We start from the raw sequence: 23841 nt of genomic DNA on the forward strand, positions 1-23841 counted from the left end.
CCGTTCGTCCGTCCGAAGGACAAAAAATCTCAAGACCAATCACCAAATTTGGTGAAAATGTAGAATCCGATACTCAAATCGAAAATGGTAGAAATTAACCTTACCCTTAGATGCGTGCAATGTTGCCAAACATATTCTGAGATGGAAAATATCTATTTGTTCGAGTGTACCACCACAAGAACGCGTATTCGAAATTCAAATATGGATAAAGGTAGAAATAATATAATATGCTCTTGATTCGTAAAATTCGTCGAACACTTATACTTAGGTTTCTCATATTTTTTTTCGAGAACAAACGAAGATTTTTACGATTTTTAGGAAAAAAAAGCATATATATATATATATATATATATGATATTCAAACTTTACACATAACAAACATATATGTAATTTCACATATTAACGTAGAATTATTTTAATTCGAAACTGGGAATTGCAACACACAAATCAGAAAAAAAGGTATATTACCATTATCAGAGGAGTTCTTGTAGTTCAGATTCCACGTTAAGTGGAAGGTCCTTTTTTTTTCATATACCCTCGGTGCTGAAAGTGGCACTAAACTAAAATCTTACCAACCATCTTACACTAATTTTTTTTGCCTTTTAATTGCATTTGAATTAAGACTTTGCATCTCTTACAGTTTTACATCCTTTTTACATTCAAACAATTCTAGCAGAACACACAGAAATTCACAACTACTTGGACTACTGCTTTTATTAGTTCACAGAAGCTTGCGTTCTTGACATTAGTGTATTACAATCGATCGCAACTGCGATATGAGTGAAAAAATGTTGACAGATGAAGGCTAGGATGCTAAAATCAAATTATTCTTAAATGTAAGATTGGGGGTGCCGGTTAGACATGAAATAAAAACGCAACCTGTTGTACATTATCTCTGAATACTAAGTTGCGTTGTTGACAGTGTGTGAGGTAACAATAGTTAATTTCAGATTGTCCTTGGTGAGGACGGACCAAGACACCCCCGATGTAAGTATCTATATATTTTCATGATATTCATCGATATCCTATTGATTAAAATGCATAGAAATCTCTCGGGGGTAAATAATTGTCGACTTTGGAACCTCAAATTACGCCCCTGTTGAGAAATCGCTTCCTCTAAGTAACGTTTTTCGCATTAACTTATAAAAACATTCTTAAAATGCCCAGGACTATCATTTCTTTTATTTGCTGAAGAAAAAAGGTAATGTTTCACGGTGCAAATCATAACGTATATAACGTAAAATTTATGGGAAAAACATATGATCTGGCAACCCTATTTGCAATATCACTTCATAAATCTTTTACGTCGTATAACCAAAACAATAGTCTATCAATGTTATGTTAAATTCTATAGTTACCAGTACGCTCAATAGATGGCGTGTCAGCCTGAATGTCAAGTTCATTACAAAGCTATAAAAGATCAATTGAAACAAATCTCTAAGCATACGATACAAAAAATGAGTTTTATACAATACTTATAGAGTTTGAATTATTTTATGATTTTTTTTTCCTAACAGCATACAAAGAAAGGCAGTAATATTACTTTATCAAGAGTTCAAAAAATGACGGGAAGTCCTAATTGCCAAAACATTCTCAACCATTACAGTTTTATATCAGAGAAAAGTGGAGATCCACCATCTTTCATAACCACTCATCATTTTCACATTAAAATCATTATGTTACAAAACAATTCTATTCTGCCGTCCAAAGGCAAAAGATCCTATCTACTTAAAAAAAATGGTTTTGGAAAAAATCACAATTTTTCTGTTAAGCTAAAAGCCGCAAACTTACGGAAACAGCAAGGCTTAGAACCATTTTAATAATATTAGATATAGTATATGGCTTTCTGCTTTCGTCAGTTAATGTCATACAGTCATGATCTGCCTACTGTTAATAACTCAATTTCAGCCAAATCTGCAGGTAGGTCTCTTGGCTTTAGGCAGCAGAACTATTTATGGCAAAACTCAGTGTTGTCATATGTGATTCAGACCTACAGTAGGTCTGCATCTAATATAAAACCTCAATGGAGATGAAGTAAGAAAGGTGGGCTGCCTCAAATATGTCATCTACGCCCCTGTACACTTAAGTATTGTAGAATAAAAGAAGTATAAGCCCACCACAATGACTTGATGTCCGGATTGAAGTTGGCATGACATTATATCAATATTTATTTCTTATACAATACAGGACCAGCTCTACCATATGTGCAACACTTGCAGTTTACATGGGGCGAAAGTTTCGAGGGGCGGCAAAATCTGTCATGACTATATTATTTAAAATAAACATTTCTTGTTGGAAACAAACTTCATGATAGTGGTAGTTAAATTTACTAAGCTGACCTTTTATTTGAATACTAAATTCATAAATAATATTTAGGGCGCATTAGTTTAAGAACACGTTGACAGTGCTAAAGCAACTGCTTAAACAAATTCCAACATGAATTGCTTGATGGTTGTCAAACACAAGAACTCAATTCTCGAACATCAGTGAATACCTGATCCATTTAGTTAGTTATCAGTTTTGATATGAAAACTAGTCTTCTCTTTGTCACAAACAAATTCCTTATCATTGAAGGAAAACACAATTTTCTTTTTTATTTTTAAATTAACAGATGTAGAAGGAAAATCAAGAAATAAAGATAGAGCTAGTAGCACTGGAATTGCAAACTGATATATTGAGATTGAAGCTCGATATTGAATTCTAGAAAAAGAACTACAATCTTCCCTCTGCAGGTGCGTTTGCTTTATCTTTCACTAACATGATATATTATTATTCAAAGGAAAAAACAGACGGAACGAGATTGTATTTGTAGTGTTCAGAGCTTTCTGAGTGCGAGTGACTTTTCCCTCCCCTTCGTTGTTCATGATGAGGTAGCCATACTTAAAAATTTTGTCTTTTAAGATTTGTTCTTTCTGGAGAAAAAGGGGCGGCAAATTGCCTAGGGTCGGGTCTGATACAATAATTTGTAGCTACTGATTTCTCAATTTGACAGTGTTACCATTTTATTATAGTACGTTTAACCATAATTCACAACTCTTTCTCGATCAAGTCATCGCAATTGAGTTATAAACAATGACTTCACGTTTATATGACTATGTATATCCTTATTGTTACACTTGGTCCACAACCTATGAAAAGGGAACTCAATCAGAGAATAATATTGTACAAAAACTAAGGAGACGACACAATTTTTAAGTGCAATTACTTCATGTTCAGTTCGTTGAAGGATCTACACAAAATTTAGAATAGAATGAAGAATCTTGTAATTTTAACTTAATCAAATTCAGTATTTCTGGTTCACCAAATTCCCAGCGAAAAATATCTTACGACGCAACATTCGGGAGAAATGAAATAAAATCTTTAAGTTTCACGTCCCACAGTTATGCAAGCTAGGCTAAAGGAGACGATGATAATGAGAAATGAATGAAATGGTGGAATGAAGAAAGTAGGAGGAAACGGGAGAACTCCGAAAAACACGCACGTGGTGTTTGTCCACCACAAAGTTCACTTAGCGCGAGCTGGGATCGAACCAGGTACACCATGTACCAGAGATGAACGCGCTACCACTTTTTTCTTAAAGTTAACTGACTCACCAAACGTGTCTCAGTAACTTACTTGAACTACTTATTATTAATTTTACTTGCTTTACTCGTTTAACTGGCTTTTCCAATATCCACGAACACAGAAACATCGAAGACAGTTAAAATCACAAGGCTCTCTCACTGGAAATCGAACCCGGGACCCCGTACACCGAAGGCGCACGTGCTAGCCACTATACTAGCGGGGAGGACAACCATCGAAGGAAGTGAAAGAGTTTGATGCTTTCTCGACTGCAAAAAGTTAATCAAAAGCCTTCATTCAGCTTGAAAACAAAACGAAATAGAAATTATATTAATATTATTATTACTATATTCCATCACATGAATAGTTATCAAAGGTTTCGAACTGCACTTGACTTATCTAAAACCATGAAAACAGAGTCCATTTAAAACTGACCGTTATCAAGCTATTGTAAAGTAATAGAATTTATCGCTTACTGTAGTCGTAGTGAATTACAATGAAAACTTTCTTTCTGTCTGAAAACTTAATTTATTGATTTTTAGTGCTCCCTTACAATGCCAAGGTTATAAGGGAAGAGCCCTACTGCTTAAACTGGAATCCGAGGGAAAGAAAAAGTTGCTCTACTTCTCAAATTCTTTTAATTATTTCAATGTTATCTAAAAAGTAAACTGTATGAGAGTTATCGATTTGTGCTCACAATAATCTAATATCTTTGCTTTAGATGGTATACACTACGTTGATTAAGCAAAATGCCATACAAATGTAAACATTTACAGGTCATCAATCCGTAAATCCATGTAAAACACAATTAGAGGCTTTTGTAACTGTTTGTGTAGAGAAGAATGAAAGGAGGGGGAGAATAAATTGGATATACTGGAAGAGTAAAAATTATTGGAGAGGTACAAGAGAGAGAAACCAGCCTGAAAATAATATTTTTATTCCCATTGTATAGGCAGGGGCGGATCCAGGACCGGCTTTCGGGGGGGGGGGGGTTGTCATACTGCTACTTTTAAGGGTTCCAAACTTTGGGATGGGTTTTATTTATATATATATAAAATAAGAAAGTTTCCTCTTTTGGGGGGGGAGCGATCGCCTTCCCTGGATCCGCCCCTTGTATAGGTTAAAGGAAAAATGATTATAATTACAAGTTAGGGACTATGAAAGAATTGATAGAATACGAGGAAACGTGAGAACTTCGTAAAAATTCATAGACACTATATTCTAAAGCACATACAAGCTCGTATGGACTGGGATCGAACCAGTGTTCGCACGCACCAGAGGTAAGTGCTCTAGTACTGAGGTATGAAGCCAGATCACAGAGAAGTACAGCATTATAAAGACAGGTGAAAGATGAGAAATGGATATAGCATTCTGAGGGACACCGTGGAAGGGAAAAGAGGGGGGAAAGTAAAATATTGCAATGGAAGGATGAAATCAGTCTGCTAAAGACAGTAAAATGGATAATGCGAAATTTTACATATTTGTGGATGAAGTATCAATGGGTCCGTATTCCGTGTATGGTATATGGATACCCACATTTAAAGTCACCGTTCGTTACCCGTAAACATGTTGACGGAATGACTCAATTAATGAACTCGGCTGAGACACTCGCTCTTACCTGTCTTTAAAAAAATGAAAAATTAGCTTTCGTTCAAGAGTTATCGTGTAGGGTAACGGACGTAGAAACATTACAATGTTCCAACACCGACTAGCGTGATCCTAATAACAAGTAAGATTCTCGATAAAAAGAGGTTAACTGAAGACTGTAATGGCTCAGAATCACACTTTTATTTTTTATTTTTTTAATTTATTAGTTTACTACGTAAGTTAAAGACAATAAAGAGTGTCACAAATTCAAAAATTGAGCCAGATAGTATCTACTAGTGCTGGTAAAATTATCTGAATATTCGTTACTCAAATAATTCTTCTGCTGTTATGCAAATATTCCAATATTCATTTTCAACAATTAGGTATTATTTAGTTCCTCGCCCATATCACTTGGTAGTGATTACGGTTCGTTATTTGTAACTGTGATGTAGTCATTGATTAGGTTATGTTAGGTTATAAGTCACAGTACCGGTTTCCGAGCCGTCGATGGATTTGGAGGAGATACTAAATACCATGGATTTGGAACAATTGTTTATATATATTCGTTATTCAAATAGCTATTCATTATTCTAATGATTTATTTCAATGAATAACTTATATTCGTAGTATCTACTATTCTAATGTTCATATACAATTAATTATATGCATTTTTACTAAGCTCGTTCCCACATTTATATATATATATATATATATATATATATATATATATATATATATATATATATATATATATATATATTAAGAATAACTTTAAGACGATAAAGAATATAAAATATGTAGCAAGTCACTTGGGTAGTATCTACAAAATGTTATTAAATACACTAATATGTTTCTTTATAGACCAAAAATTTGGGTACGACCTTTATAACGTCATAATTGTAATAAAGGGTAAAATGGATCTGAAAAGGAAGGAGGACGCATGACGTCACGTTGGCCCCATGCCTATCTTTGCCCATTGTATTTTTTAGGAAGTGGAAAGACGCCATAGAAATTTACTGTAAGTGAGGGAACGGCGTTCCCCGGATTTCCCCTCACTTTTACCCCTAGATGGAACCAGGATAAAAGTGAATCTGAAAAAGGTAGTGGGGCGGTAGATAGCGGCATGACGTCACGCCGTCCCCCTGCCTATCTTTGCCCATTGTAATTTCTTAGGAACTGGGGGAACGCTGTGCACAATTTTTGAAGTGGAGGACGGCATCCCCCGCGTTCCCCTACACGTTTACCTCTGGTTGGAACCCAAATTTATACAAAGTACGAAAGGTCTTGCACTTATTAGCGGATACTGTCTGGCGGATACCTTCTAAAAATTTTTGATATCACTCGTTGTCCGAAGTTATTTACTAAATTTAAGAAAAAAAGTGGGAATGAAGTATCGAGAAAAATTTACAGGACTATTACCTACATACAAAATCCAAAACGTTTTTATAAGTCAGAAACAGGAGCGTACCCACCGGGGATCCACTGGGTCAGGACCCTCCCAAAGCTTCCTAACTCAACATAAATCTGTACACTTTCTTAACTAAAACATGAGCTCCTTCGTGGCTAAGCGGTTAGCGTACGCGTCTTTAGCGTGAGAGACCCGCGATCGATTTCCGGCGAAAGCACATGTGTTTCGGAATCTACGTTAATCAGTATGTCCGGTCTCATATAGCCTCGCTGTTAAAAGGTACTCAACTCAATAAAAATATAGTCGTTTAACAGGGAAATTATTGATGTAGCATAAACATTTTATTTTATACTTCATTTGTACTCTTTCTCATACGTAAAAACAATCTAACATTTTTTTTTCTGGAAATACAGGTGGAAGTATTTTACAATTACTTATCGGGTACAGAATAATACTCGTTCAATACTACGTAGACGTAATGGCTTGTAGTATTGAAATTCCCTTCCCAACAAAAAATTCTGGGTGCGCGCCCGTAATTGACGGTAATCAAATGTCTGTGTGCAATTTCTAAACAATTGTTAGATAATTATTGGTATTTTGTAAATATTAAATGACTAACTTTCCAAAATTATCTGATTGCTTGTTTTGGTTGTTAAAAAGAAAACGTACAGGCGAGAAGAATGGCCAAATACTTACGATAATCTTACTAAATCTGTGAGTAATCTTACTAATTACAATAAAATACTATAATATTCTATACTTACTTCCTGGCTCACTACTATTGTAAGTTTCATTCTTTGGTTGTAGAACTTGCGCCGATGTTTCCAAAACACAACAGCACAATAGAAGGTACACAACGGCAAACCACCACAACCACGTTTCATGAAATCTCATTTTATCTGAACTATACAAGCGTTTGGTTCTGGTACAACTATCAACAACTGAAGTAGAAACACTTTTACTGACACTACCACTACCCAACACAACTCCACTGTTCGGATGTTTGATTCTGTAATCTGCTTTATTATTCGTCTTATTACTGTTATTTAAATCACTAATGCTACTACTACATGATAGAGTAGACGAACCACGCTGTCGGAATTCTGTATTGTGACTTAAATGCAAATTGTAAGTTGAATTACATGCTTCCCTTCTATATATCTCACAAGCAATTATAGTAAGTTTGGACTTTGAATGCATAAGAAACTCAAAATGTTGATGTAATCTCTGAAGATGTTTCCATGCTTGATAAAACAATACCAATAAGTTAGTTTGTCCGCAACAGTAATTAGCGTCAGTCGAATCAAAATAACATTTGGCACTCGCCTTTTCTGACATCTCAAAAGTTTTCTCTCTATCAACATTCCAATTTCAATTAAATGGAATTGTAAGAATTTTCACTGTCACAGCTTCAGCATTCACACCGGCAACACAAATATAAACAATTCACGCATTGTTTCTGCAGTTGTATACGATAACAAGCTTCATCGATATGTGCTCTATTCATTACGTTTTGTAAAAATATATTTTATCCCTGTAAGTTGAAAAATAAATTTAAGTTAATCTGCGGCTACATCGCAGGTAGCCACGCTGGCAAAACACCGATGAGAACTCCCACTCACGTACGGAAGCAGTTGCTCGAACAAACTAACTGTCTCCTCTTCTCGCAAAGACTGATGGCTGAATGAAGCTTTGTGTACAGGTGACGTAACTGAAAACCTACAACGATAATAGCAGCACATGCAAGTGCAAGCGCAAGGACAGGCAAGATCCATAAACCTGTACGGCACATGAGCAACTTATTTGTGTTACTATGACAACAGATTTCCCAGCAATAAGCCGCCCATCACCTTGAGTTCATATACACACTACTACTGGGAATGCTACACAAACACAAACGCAGCTCTCTAGTGGCTATGAGGATAGCGTACGCGCCTTTAGCGTAGGAGACTCGAGTTTGATTCCCAGCGGGAGTTCATGTGGTTTAGATCCCACGTTAAGCTGTAGGTGCACGTCTTATATAGCCTCGCTGTTAAACGGAACTCTAAATTCAAACGCGATTCAATCCAAACAGAAGCAAACTATTTGCGAGTTAGTGTAATTCTAATACTTGCAGTCGAGCTCCTTCGTGGCTAAGCGGTTAGTGTACGCGAATTTGGCGTGGGAGACCTTGATTCGATTCCCGGCGCGGTTCATTTTCCACGTTAATCAATAGGTCCACGCCTCATATTGCCTCGCTGCTGAACGGGACGTTAAAATCAAAACCAACTCAAATCAATACTGGCAGTCAGTGATGATTTCAGTGAATGCATCTTCCCCTGTAGGTGCGAAATGTCCTTCTTCCCCAGTGTAAATATTTGTTCGTACTCAACAAGAATTACCAGCATTTCCACAATACTACTTTAACTGCCTATGCATCGAAATCCCCCTCTCCCAGAAAATAATCAGAAAACATCTCTGCACGCAATCTCCACAAGAAATCATTGTAATTTTTATATGCTGACAAGATCAGCACATACTCAGGAATGAAGTTGAAGTTCTGAAAACTTTTGCCTTTTGTGAAAATAATAATAATAATAATAATAATAATAATAATAATAATCATAATAATAATAATAATAATAATAATAATAATAATAATAATAATAATAATAATAATAATAATAATAATAATAATAATAATAAATACCATTAGAGCTAGCAGTTTTAGATGCAGCACATTTTCTTTTTCTATTAAAACGCCCAAATAGCTTGTCTTGCAAAGAAAACATTAAATAAACACTTCTAACAGCATATAGGTTGCAATTTTTACCTTCGAGCGATAGAAGAAAAGAAAGTATGGTGATAGTGAAAAAAACACATCGAATTTGGGACTTCAACGAATTTGCGTTTCTTGACCGCCTAGACGCCGTACCCTTCGACATACCGCACCAAATTTTAAATTTAAGCTTTGGATAACATTCTCCAGGAGGGGTTCGAACTTTCTTACTACCACCAAAATTAAAGGTAGTTTACTGAACGGTGAAAATATATACTGCAATTTTCTCGAAAGTAGATCTAACGATTTTTGGTTATATTTCATATTAATATTCCATTAGCAACCCTATGGTGTGGTATAATTCTCTTTGAAAAATCTAGAACGGGTATTTTACTCTTGCAGGTGAGTTTTCCTCGGACGGTTTTATCAAAAACTCTTTTAAAAAATCACAAATAAATGTTCCATTAAGAATCTGGTAAATCAACATGAAAATATCACAAGGCTCGTATTTTTAGATTTTTTCTTTATTTTTTTTATTATGCTTATATTTCACCTAATATATGGTAATATATTATACTAGGAATGCAATGGATGTACCCGATTGCAATGAAATGAGCTGAGCGAGCTTAAACTACGTAATCATTCCTGGCCATTATGCAATAATAAATGTCATTTTTAATTGTTGACAAAAAAATCGCGTGAAAACTTTTTCCCCATGTTAAGTCTATGCAAGCGTTTTTCGGTCATTATTCCTCGATGGTACATCGGATTTTTGATTTCGACCTATGTTGTCACTCAGCACGACATACTCTATCAGCGTGCTAAGTTTGGTTGAGATCGGCCAAACGGTCTAGGAGGAGTTCGCGGACAACCAAACGGCTAACCCAAGTATAAGAGCTTCGCTTCGCTCAGCTCAACAAACTGTAACTAATAATATTTCTAAGGCAGAACGTTGAGAAATACCCTTTAAGTTATTTGTAATGAAAAAAAGCCACATGGGGTACCGTAGTTTGCTTTAAAAGATTTTTTTTTCGGGAGATATTTTCGAAAACCGCCTTATAATTTTGTTCGTATTTAACGAATAATTGTAAATCCAATCTGATGGACTCCAATGCATGATGTTCCAACGAGAAAAGTAGATCCTTTTCTAATATGCCCAGGAATGCTCAGATTTGAATCAAAATCCTAGATTTGAAATTAAAGGGATAAACTTGAACACCCTCGATGGTTATAATCGTTTACCTCTACGATAGAGTGGTAGGCCTAAACTAAGAGAATAATTTCTGAAGATAATCCACGCTTTTATAATAATAATAATAATAATAATAATAATAATAATAATAATAATAATAATAATAATAATAATAATAATAATAATAATAATAATAATATAACTATTTTTATTTATGTATTTGGCAGTAAACAGGCTCGAGCAGTAAGTACATGATATGCAACCAAACCCATACAACAATGTCACAGGATATATCTGACAACAGGCAAATTATATTTGCAACACATAAATTGAACATGTAAATTAGTCGAAATCATAAAAATCAACATACAATAAACTTAGAAATGATTACATACTGGAATATCAATATCATAACAGGCACGTAGCCGGTATCTCGTAATATGGGAGTGGCATGAAATACTGTGGTTACACCAGGGGCTCGGTCAATCTAAACTATTTTTACTGGAAATATACCCATATTGGTTTCTTAGGACAATAAAATGAGGATATGTTAGTAAGTAAAAAATGAAATGAAATCTTTAAGTTTTACGTCCATGGTTATGCCGGAGGGCTAAAGGAGACGGTGATGATGAGAGATGAATGAAATGGTGGAATAAAGAAAGTGGGAGGAAACGGGAGAACCCCGGGAAAACCCACGAGCACGGTGTTTGTCCTCCACAAAATCCACACGGCGTGAGCTGGGATCGAACCAGGGACCCCAATGTTAGCAAGTATTTTAATAACAAACTATGAAGAAATCTCGAGTAAAAGTACCGGTATATTTAATTTCCACATGTGTGCAATCGATGACTCCTATAGCAAACGGAAAATTGTACTGTTTGAGCCACTTATTTATTGTTGTCTGCTGTTCAGCAGGAGTTGATGGGAATTTTATCCACAAGGGGGCCTTCTCTACTATTTTCTCTAGAACTTTTGAAAATGTGACAGACGCACTACTCTGGTCCACAGTTATGTCCTCCCCTACTCCGCTTTGAAAATCTGGATCACTTAAGTTCTTAAAAATTAAAAAAAAAAAAAACTCTTTCGTTATTAATTGCCCGTCTCTAGTTTCGTTTGATTCGCCTAGGAAATAATTTCTTTACCAAAGCGATAGAGAGTTTTATAGTCCACTTCGAAAGTGTTTCTGCGCTCCTTGTATATTTTCTCTCATTGTTGCATACATCAATTTCCACGAAACACCTTCACTTCACAGTTTGAGTCAGCAAATAAGGTTAACTCAAGATTTTTGGGGATTATACTCCGAAGTGTGAGAGATATCTCAGTTCAATTCATACGAAATTAGAGCTATCTCTATAGTGCTGACTCCTTGCTCAGACGCTGAGTGACCAAAATTAAGTAAACTCAGCTTGCTCAATTTTATTCATAAGACCCATACATAATCTTCCGAGGTCATTCGAACTCGGTTCTACTTATCTTCTTTCTTCTTCTTTTTCTTATATTCGTTTAACGCCGTCAAGGATAGCAACGAGATCTCTTTCAGCAGTAAAGACATCCTATAAAATGGATTCGGTTGCCGCGAAATTAAAAAAAAAATATTTAATAAACGTAACTGGAATGTATGTTGCCAGTCTCATATTATTGGTGATTGTGGGCATTTCTTAAGTTCTTCTGAGAGTCTATCTGATCGAACTGGTTTATCGATCGTCATTTGTAATCCATAGGATTAGAATGGAGCTACAGGAAATTTGGAATTCTCCGTTACAATAATATCCATTTTCAACTTGACCTCCCCTTCCCGGTTCCTCCACACAAAGCTCCACATAAGAAAGAGTAATCAAACGCTTGCTGTAGCTTTATATTTTTAACGTTGATTCTTCTTTTTCTTGTTTCTTTTTGTTTCATCCTTTCTTAATTTTTCTCATTTCCGGTTCCGAAGAAAGGGGGGTCCGGACCCCCGGACCCACCCTTTGGCTACGTGACTGATCATAAATAAGAACCCATATTAACTAAGATAAAATAAGATCATGCAGTATCCGATCATGGAAACAAAAAAACCTTAAACCTAGAAAAAAAAGGAAAAAAGAAGAAAAAGATTATTATTCACAACCCTTACAAAGAAAAAAACTCTCAAATGACACCAAACTAAAATAAATGTAAAATTGAAAGTCATTATGTTTGTGACTTCGTATCTTTTAAATCACACAGCTGATCTCGAACAAATTTTCTGCATTCATGAGATTCAGCCCTGGGATGGTTTTTATTTTCTCATTTTGACGGTAGAACTTAACCACTCAACCGATCTCGATTAAATTTTCAACATAGATGAAATTCGGGCCTGGAATGGTTTTTATCATTGCATTTTGACGGTGCAATTTAGGGGAGGAGGAAGAGGGGAGATATTTGAAATCGACCGAAAATGGCCAATATTAGTGTCAAATTCATAGCTTTTGGTGTCGCTGAGATGAACAGTTACACTTCCGATGCTGTTTAACTCAAAATTTAGTCCCGCAACTTGGGGAGGGGAGGAGGATATATATATATATATATATAAATGATCGATAATGACCGATTTTAGTGTCGATTACATAGTTTTGAGGGTCACTGAGATGAGCAATTACACTTCGGATGCCGTTTAAATTCAAACTCAACCTTCATTGTTCTTTATCTCCAAACTGAAACGTATTTTTCCCGTGCGAAGAACGAATATTCTGCTAGTAATGAATAAGTTCTGAACAAACTTTAACAAATTTAGGTTTGGAAAATATCTGGAAGAGAACAAAATTTATTTGTAGTATCAATGGTTTTTATAAATACATGATTTCAGGGTAGAAGTTTAGAGACAAATGGAACGAAATTTCTAGTGTTACGGTATGGAGTTCTTATGGAAACAAAACCATCAATAAAGAAATCTCAATGAAGAATATTATGAATAAAATTAAGACCGAAAACATATCGCCTATCACCACCTAAAGACAAAAGATGCAGTTCTTTAGATGTACTAGACAAACTCATATGTTTGCCTAGTACATCCGAAGAACTGCATCTTTTGTCTTTAGGTGATAGGCGATATGTTTGAGATCTTGAACTTCCATCGAAACCAAGCTAGGAAGTTATTCTGAATAAACTCAATAGTATTTGCAAAGTATTTGACTTCATTGTTCTAAATCACAGTACCATATTCCAAATGGGAACACATATTAAACATGTAGAGAATTTTGCAAGTATTTGAAAAATTACGGCGAAGTCGAGCGAACACTGCTAGTTTTTTTCTGGCCTTAGATGTGACTGTAATTATTGTTAACAGATTTATGTAAATATACATAACAGATTTAATCACGGACCAACAACATCTTTTGGATATATGTTTAGCTGTTTCAAGCGGTGTTTGTCTTCGCAGTCTAGCGAGGGATAAACCCGGAGCACTTGTCCAGTCGCAGTGATTAACGACAGTATTCCAAGTGCTGCGGCTGTATGTAAGCATGCCCCACTCCTCTGAACAACTGCAGTTTATTGCAACGTACATAATGAAGATGTACGCAGTGGTGTGGTTTGGGATCAAGAAGGAACCATCAATAACTGACGAAGCACGAGACTTCTGGAATATCATCCACTTATCCAGATTTCTCCTGCACCACTTGAGAGATCTGATTGATAGGGTTATTCAACAAAACGCATTCTTCGCCCATCCTGAAAATCTTCTGCTGACTTTGATAACCTACCAAATCTTAGACAATAAGAAATCTTGGTTGGCAAGGAATTAAGAGAGCAAGATGATTAAAAAAAGGTAAAAGACTTCGTTTTGTTTTATCAACCATCAATTTTAATGCAGAACAATACTATGACATGAATGATTGGGCTTCATGCTTCCTCCGTTGACCAATAATATTACAAATGACTGCATTTTTTAAGACTGTAGACTGTATTTTAGTAGATGACTATTTAAAATATATATATATATTAGCGGAAATGTAAGACATCTCGCCACACCCAAGAAGTGGAAATCATCCCAGAGGCTGCTTCTTCGGCGTCAGTGCACGCGATGGCTACATCAAAGCGAAATTGGGATCTAAAGGTTATATACCGACATTGCGAACAAAAAGTGACTATAAAGTCCAAATACATAAAATAGTCAAATAATGGCAGTTTTGTGAAATTGCAGTGCGTGTTACATACCAAAAACACTATCGCACGCCACCTAAACAATCTCCAAAAAATCTGAAAAAGAGATCCGACTTTTTTGGTCATAAATGGCCACTTCTAGGGTAAATTTCATAAAAAATATTCGCATTAGGTGCAATATGTGTCTGTGCTTCGTATATTATTTGATACTTCATAGTCATCACAATGGCTTGGACTCAAAATCAATCAAGGATCAAAGAAAGAACCACTGCGATATCATTCGTAGAAAATGTTCGATTTTTATATAGTATAGTCAAGGGCGCCGATTTCTCTGTAACTTTGGAAGACCATTCATATGTGTGTTCCGTTGCAGACAAAGGTTTAAGAAGGCATATATGAGGATTTTAAGACAAATTTAATTCAAATTGTACCAAATATCGTATATTCATAAAAAAAACATATAGCAATACATATAACAACAAAAATACATATAAAATGCATATTCATAAAAAATACATGGGGATCCACATGAGCTTTGGGGGACCCTGGCCCCCAGCCCCTCACGATGGCGCCCTTGTATAGTGCGTATGACATTTGAGTTTTTATTTGATTATTGGGCTCAAAATCAGTCAAAAATAGAGATGAACTCGATCTTACAAAAGCAGTTATGACCGTGATTTAAAAATAAATTTTACGATGGGCTACGGTGATCAGACGTACTGATTTTCGCAGTACAGTACTGTTTTCGAAAGAGCTGTCCTGCGTGTTGCGAAGACGAATATAAAGTCGAGAAATATCCTTCTTTTAAATGTTCTGCGAAATGTCCAGAGTTAATTTATTTGCAATATCTTAATGTTTCATTCTTTATTCACATTTTGAATGAAAGGCACTCTTTTCCTGAATGATGAACCGCTGTGTTTTTAACGCTCCTCAAAAGACTAGGGATGGAGAATAATCAACAAACTTTTTCTTTTTTTTACAATACATTCATTGCTTTTACTGAGAAGGGCTTGTTGAGATATCGGTAAGGTAGGAAAAGTTTATTTTTCAACTTATGTTAGTGATGATCAAGTTAAGCACCTGCAGAAGTTTCCTTGTGCCGGTCTAAATTTTCTCTCATTTCTTAAAATAATACCACGCTTCGAAAATCATTTTTTTTTTTTTTTATCCCAACACGAACTTTCACTGTATGTTCATAAAGAAATAAACCATTTTGTCATTCATCAAAGCATTTGGAGTTGTGTTGAATTCCTGGAATACTTTAGTTCAGTGCTTCTTCTTTTTCAAAAAATGTTGATTAACTTAAGGTTAACATTAAATGAAATATGGATATGCGTATTGCCGACGCAGTAAACTACCATATACTATTACACCTGTGTCCTATTTTTCGTTTGTTAGAATCTGCTCACTCTAGGATGGGCGAGTTTTTTTGAAACTCGATTCGACTAGAAGCAGACATCTTTGAGCTCGATTGGAGAGCTCGGCTCGAGAAATTTCCTCCAGCTCGACTCGAATTCGGGTCGAGTTTCAAGTGGAATCGAGGCAAATCTGGTGTGTAGTTTGAGTACTCTCTTCAAGTATCTTGCATAGACAATATAGGTTATTAATGATACTATTATTATTATTATTATTATTATTATTATTATTATTATTATTATTATTATTATTATTATTATTATTATTATTATTATTATTATTAATTATAACAACACTGTGTTTAAACATGAAAGGTAGGCGGTTTATATTTGAATACTAAGAAGCTAGTTGATTGCCTACCTCGGTAGTCGTGAAGTCTAGGAATCAAGGACATTATTCACGAGCTTCTGAATTTGGGTTGAGGGTCTAGGTTGAGTATTCGACCTCAAGTCAAACATTGTTAAAAGTTATAGGGCACTGGCCAAATATCTTCGAAACTGCTCGGCCCAGGTTTAGAATTGTCAACGACTTGAGCAGCTCGGCTCACATCTCATTCACTATCGACCCGAACCAAGAAGTGAGCCGAATCAACAGCTCACCCAACCGAGTCGGCTAGAGCCTTCGGCCCAGATGAGCCGAACCGAGCAAATGGCTCATCCCAACCAAGCCAGCTCGAGCCGATGGTTCACCCCAAGAGAGCCGGCTCGAGCTATCGGCTCTGTTGAGCCGAGCCGATCTCGATATTGAGACGAGAAGAGATGCGAGCAGTGTCCCCTCTCGTAAGCAACACTAAAAGTATTCCATATTACTGCTTAGCTTACATTTCTCATGGCTTTCGCTTTCCAGTGTAATCAGGCCATGATTTCAAAACGAGTTAAAACGAGTGAACCATTTATCAAACTCAACTCAACTCGAAACTAGAAGCCGAAAACAGTGAGTTGGCTCGGAACTAGACTCGACAATATTACCTTCGACTCAACTCAAAACTCGACTTGAATCTGAGTCGAGTTTTAGCTCGACTCTTGCCCACCAATATGCGTTAGAAAAAATGATTGCTTATTATTCTTTTGCTAAACTAATTATATAATAATAATAATGTTGTTATGTAATATTGAAAATACAGAATATTGAGAAACATTACACTACAACTAATAAAATAAGAACACATTAACTGAAGGTGAATCAAAACTTATCAGTAATTCTAAAATCGATACATGCTTTTTAAAGCTAGTTGTTCCAAACTCTATAATCCACGGGACTCTAGGATCCGCAAACTGATCTGAAAGAACTCTAATATTACAAACCATTTTCTAGTAATAAAGTAGGCCTGCTCATCAGAACAGAGTTTATTTACATTAACCCCTTACTCTATATAGTTAATTATGGTACCCTAGTTGTTGACAAAATTTCCCGCCGGGGCACCACTTTACTTTTAAATTCTGTCCACCATCATCTTCAGCTTTTAAGAAAAGTATCTTTCAAATGTTCGAACGGTAAAATATTTTCGTTCTCCATCTTTATAAAAACAACACCAATCAAAGTCAAATAGACTATCGGTACGATTGCACTCGTAGTTCACTCAGTGAATGGATTGGACTTGTCAAAATCTATGACAAAACTTTCCAGGTGCTTGCAATCAGTACATGTGATTTCCCTGAGGCTGTCCTCATCTTCCAAAAACAGCAAGTGGTACTATGATCTTATCTGATTCTTTGAGTGCCGGTGACTGACTGTCGGTCAGTGACATCGTTCATGCTCCATTGCTCCATTCCGAGAAATTCACTTACAGGAAAGAAACGTTTGTTTCCGAAAAATAATATACATATATTGTAGTTACTCATCCGAAATGTAACGCGAAAAAAATAACGCAAACTAGGTACGTTACTTAAAAATTTGTAACGCGTTACTGTTACAGTTACTTTGGAAAAATGTAACGCGTTACTAGGAAACGTTACTGAAAAAGTAACGCGTTACTTGCGTTACATTACTTCCCAACACTGTTTTGAACTTTGGTTGTTTAATGTCCCTTTCACATTATCCGGTGATTTGCCGGATTCGGTTCCGGCGAATTGCCGGACGAGGTAGAAAGACATTGCAAGCAATGAAGCTCTTCACAAATGTGCGGCGGTCGCCGGACATTCATCCGGCGAGCAAAAACAGCCGGATCTCCCTGCTAGAATCCGGCGCGGCAAATCGCCGTGTATAGCCAAGCGGGACATTACAAGCAATGACGCTCTTCACATATACGCGGCAAACTACCGGATGGGTATTGGGGGAGGAAGCAAGTGTTGCCAGGAAAGAGCAGAAAGTGGCTGCTATAATATGGGAGCGTGTGGTTTGTGTGTTATGTGGAGTGTGTTTGTGTATGTGGCTATGTTCTAGCCCAGTACATCTGAAGTAATTAACCAAACCTGTATATACAACATATGGGGAAAGATGACATGTAAAATTAATTGAAAACGGCCAATACTACCCAAGTGTCGAAATCAATATAAATTATTATTTTTCTATGTAATAGAAGATTAGGAGATGTCCGTGTAGCACTGGACAAATGACCTTCTATAAATTTGTGGTGACCCAAAATTGAAATATACACTATCAAATATTTCAGGAATACAGTCTTTTGCTATATATTTATGTACTATTTTGCTACGCAAAGCAAGAGAGAATTCATGATGTGATATTTGATAAATATACCTACTTTATATATTTTATAATTATCTGGCTGTAATTTCTTGAATAGTCCTCTGAATTCAGAGACTAGAGCAGTGCTTTAAAGAGACTTGAGTCAATAGTCGGAACGCTTAAAACAAAAGTATAAACCCGAAATAGTATAATAATAATAATAATAATAATAATAATAATAATAATAATAATAATAATAATAATAATAATCTAATATAAATAAAATAAAGAGTTTATGTGTCTGTCTGTCTTTGTGCGGCCTAGGGACCATACGAGTGGACCGAAAGTTACCAAAATTTGGTCACGGGTACCTTGGTCCAGGCTCCAGATCAAACCGATGCGTTTTTTTTCAAAATTCGAACCAGGAGGTCTCAGGGGGGCGTTTAGCAGGACATGTAAAAGTAGTAGAAAATGACCGATATTAGTGTCAAATCCATAGTTTTCGCGGTCGCTGAGATCAATGGTAACACTACCATTAGCGATGACTTCAGCCACCATTTGTATGCGGGCCGGGGATCACATGAGGGGGGGAGGAATTTCGAGACATGTAAAAATAATCGAAAATGACCGATATTAATGTCAAATCCATAGCTTTCGGGGCCACTGAGCTCAATGGTGAAGCTCAAGATAGCGTTTACTTTCACATTTAGTCCCCATCAGCTAAGGAACTTGAGCCAGGAGATCACCGAGACATGTAAAAAATAATCCACAATGACCGATATTAGTGTGAAATTCACAGTTTTCGCGGTCTGAGATAAATGGTGATACTTTCATTAGAGATGATTTTCAAATTCAGCCACCATTGTATGCGGGCCGGGAGTCACCGGGGTGGAGAATTGCGAGACATGTAAAAATAATCGAAAATGACCGATATTAGTGTCAAATCAATAGTTTTCGCTGTCGCTGAGATGAGTGGCGATACTCTCAAGGCGTTGACTTCCAAATACAGCCCCCGTCGACTGGGAGCCAGAGGCGTTGTTTTTTCAAAATTGGAACCAGAGGATCACAGAGGCGTTTACTTTCTACGTAAAAGTAGTAGAAAGTGACAGATGTTAGTGTCACATTCATAGTTTTTGCGGTATCGGCTGAAGACCAGAGGCGATTTTTTCACAATTCGAACCAGGGAGGGATCTCAGGGGGCGTTTACCGGGACATGTAAAAGTAGTAGAAAATGACCAATATTTGTGTCGAATTCATATTTATCGAGGTCGCTCAGATGTATATTGATACTCCCGATAGTATTTACGTTCAAGTTCAGCCCCCATCGGCCTTCCCAATGAAAACACGTACGTTGTTGGATATATATTCACACAAAATGTATCTAATTTTAGAAATGTTTCTTAATTCTTCTCTCATTGTTCAGTTTGTTTACATTGATATTTTATCTGACCCGTGCGAAGAACGGGGATAACAGCTAGTAATAGCAATAATAATGCCAACAGACCAGTCTTGGGGTCAGTGGCTGAATGTTGGCTTGAGATTCTCGGATAGACCTCAACGGTTGAGTATCCCGAGAGGACTTTAGCCTGATTTTCTCAGTCCCAACAATTGAATACCGGAACTGTATTTTAAATATCCAGAACCGGGCCGCTATTTTGCCCAAGTTTATCAATTGTGGAAACAGTATAGAAAAAGTCTTCCAAAATACCGCTTCTCTAATAAAAAGCGTACATCTTTTCTGTATGTGGCATGTTCTCTCATTTCGGTAACAGGCCCGTATCCACGGGGGGCTAGGAGGACCGGGCCCCCTAAACTTTGGCTGGCCCCGTAGAAGTTTCACGGTAGGCTTGCAAATGAACTATAATATGGTGATGAAGTATACTATGATTGGGTCGGGCCCCCCTAACTTCTACCGGGCTCCCTCTAAATTTTTGGGCTGGCTAAGGGCCTTGTAACAAAGCGAATAAAATGTATATTATTTTGCATTTGTCCACTGCAGCCACGTTAACAAAACTAATGAATGACAATAGTTGATGCGATAGACATACGAAAGTAATTAAAGAATTTTCCTTCGCCTTCCCTTAATTGTGGAAACAGTATAGAAAAATCTCCTTCAAGATACCGCTTCTCTAAAAAAGGGTGAATCCATATGTGTCTCTACGTTTTTTTTTTCTGTCTGTGTCTTAACAAGGCGAGTAGAAAACACATTTTGCGTCTGTCCATTACAACCACCACAACACAAGAGTCACAGAGTTTTGTTTCTTCAGTTGCACAGCAACCTTGCTCGCATATTTTTCATCCACGGCAAAACGCCGGATAATATGAAAGGGGTCGAAACCGGATCCGGCAAACAGCCGGAAACGGATCCGGCAAATCGCCGGATAATGTGAAAGAGGCCTAACAACTACATTTTTAGAAAAGGTGCTGCACCTTAAAATCCGTTCTCTAGTCGTGACTCTTTATGTCCTATCTGTATCGACCAATAAGATCAGAGGATATCTGAAACGCTTGGGATCCCCAAATATGCCTCGGAACTTTTTTTTTTCACGCGCTACCCTACGCAACTGTTTTAAATTGGTCACAAGGAAACAGGTGAAGTTAGATTTACATTGAAGTTTTACCACCCGAGTTTGATGTATTATCACGGGGTCAAGGTAGAACAAAACGAGCCCTGCGGAGCTTCTGACCCCCTTCGCTTGCCCAGCTATATTTCGTAATGTAAGTAAATTACTATTGATAGTTATTGTTAGTTTATTCTCTATATCATGCTTAATATAAATTATTGTAAATCATTGTTAATCGAATTAAAAGTTTCTATTCTTGAACTCACTGTTATCGTTACTAAGAGCTGGAAAATTCAGTGCAGCGAAGAAGGATTTGAAGATAACACGTGTTGATACTTTGCTCTTTAAAAGCGACAAAATGCTCTTTAAGCGCAAAAATAAGACCTGTTGTGGAAAGTGGGAAAAATGGGAAAATACCTCTTTCCTTCAGAAATATGAGCAGAAGTTTCCCTTTATAGATGATCCTTTGTCTACAATAAGTTGCGAGCGAAGGTGTCGAGAGCACCAGAGTCGTGATACCAATGGAAATCTGGTATATACATATAGATTCGATGAAGAAGTAGTAGGAACAGCTGTCATTTACACTTTACAAGGATTCGCTGTCTTTTGGTATTCACTTGAAGAAAGGCGTCTGAAAGAACTGCTTCCTTATGTGAGTGTAAGGACTGATCTACGCGTCTTTAGGGAGATTCACAAGGATCCATCATTGCAATTCCCTGAATACCTGAATTCCCTCGACAGCGAAAGCAATGATTCATCAAATCTCTCTTGTAGCCTTAATTCAGAAAAAGACAAGGAAGAACTTAATATATTCGATTTGCAAGAAGAGTTGTTTAAAGGTACCGGTATACATACGCACAATTCTTGCACCACACTCGCATCTGATGATGATGCTCGAAGCGAATTATCTGATCATTACGTCCTTGAAGACATATCAGAGTCTGAGTTGGAGCGAATCTTTCTCAATGGCAGCACAGCTAGTTTAGCAGATTCAAAAACGCCAAAGAGATCTTGGTGGAGAAAGTTGTTGTGTTGCTGCTTCAATGACGAAGACGGTGTTCGAAGCGAATTATCCGAGTATAACATCCTTCAGGACATACCAGAGACCGAGTTGGAGCGAATCTTTCTCAACGGCAGCACAGACGATTTACCGAAGTCAGAACGCCAAAGAGACCTTGCTGAAAAAAAAATGTGTTGCAGCTTCAACGGTAATTAAATAAAAGGAATTCTGCGATTATATTTAGGGCCTCTACTCAAACTACAGACGCCTACAACAGGGAACGCTTTTGGCTACCTAACAGCAACGCCGACACTGAGGAAGAGTTGATTTCCCTGATATTTCGAATCCTTATTGCACTTAAAACTGCTTTTGAAAATTAAAAAAGAAGAAGAAGAAAAATTTCAATTGTAGTTGCCGAGCCTTGGCACATAAAAGGAAGTTTGGAAGGAAAAATATATCTTAAACGAGCCCTGCCTGCATACCTGATATCATTTCGGCTTACCTGCAATAATAAAATAATAAGATGATCTGCTGGGGAAGCTATTAACTAATGAAGTGGAGAATTATCAGGCATCGTCTTTGAAATTATTGAATTAGGTTAATCAGAAATGAATTAAACTATTACTGACTTCGTGAATTGGCAATCACACGTGGATGTTATGCATTGTATTATTTTTAGTTGTACTACTGTGTATGTGAAGAAGTATATAAGCTTCTATTTCATTTATTGTATTTAAATATTATATTGTGAATGTGTCGTTTAACAACCATTGTAAACACTTGTGAGAGCCCAAGCAATGAAGAAGTAATCTAATTTTAAAACGTGAAAAAATGTTTTGAAGAGAATCTGAAGCAGAAGATGGGACGATGCTGATAGGAAAACGAACGTTGGCATGAATGAAAGGTGGAAACAGTATTCACAATTACTTTGAATAATTATTGTATTGCATTGTTTTATTAGGCATATTTTGATGATAACTTTTTAAAAAAAGAAACAAATTAGTTTCGTTTCCGTCGCATCATAATGTTACCTGGAAATACATACGAGAAATTTGTATGGTGGCTCAGTGGTAGAGCGTTCACCTCTGGTGTTTGGGGTCCCGGGTTCAAACCGTGCTCCCACCAAGTGAACTTTGTGATGGACAAACACCGTGTGCGTGGGTTTTATCGGGGTTCTCTCGTTTCCTCCCATTTTCTTCATTCCATCATTTCATTCATCTCTCATCATCACCGTCTCCTTTAGCCTAACCGGCATAACCGTGGGACGTAAAACTCAACAATTTAATTTCATTTTCATAATGACACTATCGGCCGCAGTCTTGAAATCCGCCATCTGGAAATGACAGGAACTTTTTTTTTTTTTTTTTTTTAATGGGAACCCTATCATGTGAAACATCAAGTAGGACTGAAATTTTCCCAGGAAGCCAGTGGTGAAATGTTTTTGGCTCTACGATCAACCGTTGTAAAGTTTTAACCGAATTTCTTTTGTTTCACGTGACGAACACGGAATGGCACTAACAAGGGATGAGCGGATAGAGATCGTGTTTGATCTCAGGAGAGCGCAGCAGCAGACAGATCGCAGGCGATTTTGACGCTCGTCACCCAGAACGG

At 36.7% G+C, this 23841-nt stretch overlaps 1 protein-coding gene across 2 annotated transcripts in view; it reads right to left on the bottom strand.

Annotated features, from left to right (window-relative positions):
• Positions 1–8341, bottom strand: part of LOC145677526 (insulin-like peptide receptor) — a 495629-nt gene extending 487288 nt beyond the window's left edge. Inside the window, exon 1 of one of the 2 annotated variants that reach the window (XM_081747998.1) lies at positions 7321–8341. In XM_081747998.1, the coding sequence (XP_081604124.1) occupies positions 7321–7894 (574 nt within the window). In that variant the 5' untranslated portion in view covers positions 7895–8341. The remainder of the gene's footprint in view (positions 1–7320) is intronic. The other variant, XM_081748005.1, reaches the window with a different exon arrangement.
• Between the last annotated feature and the right edge of the window lie 15500 nt (positions 8342–23841).

Source organism: Thermobia domestica, chromosome 2, assembly GCF_964235325.1.
Source record: "Thermobia domestica chromosome 2, izTheDome1.hap1.1, whole genome shotgun sequence".
In the NCBI taxonomy this organism is placed as follows: domain Eukaryota; kingdom Metazoa; phylum Arthropoda; class Insecta; order Zygentoma; family Lepismatidae; genus Thermobia; species Thermobia domestica.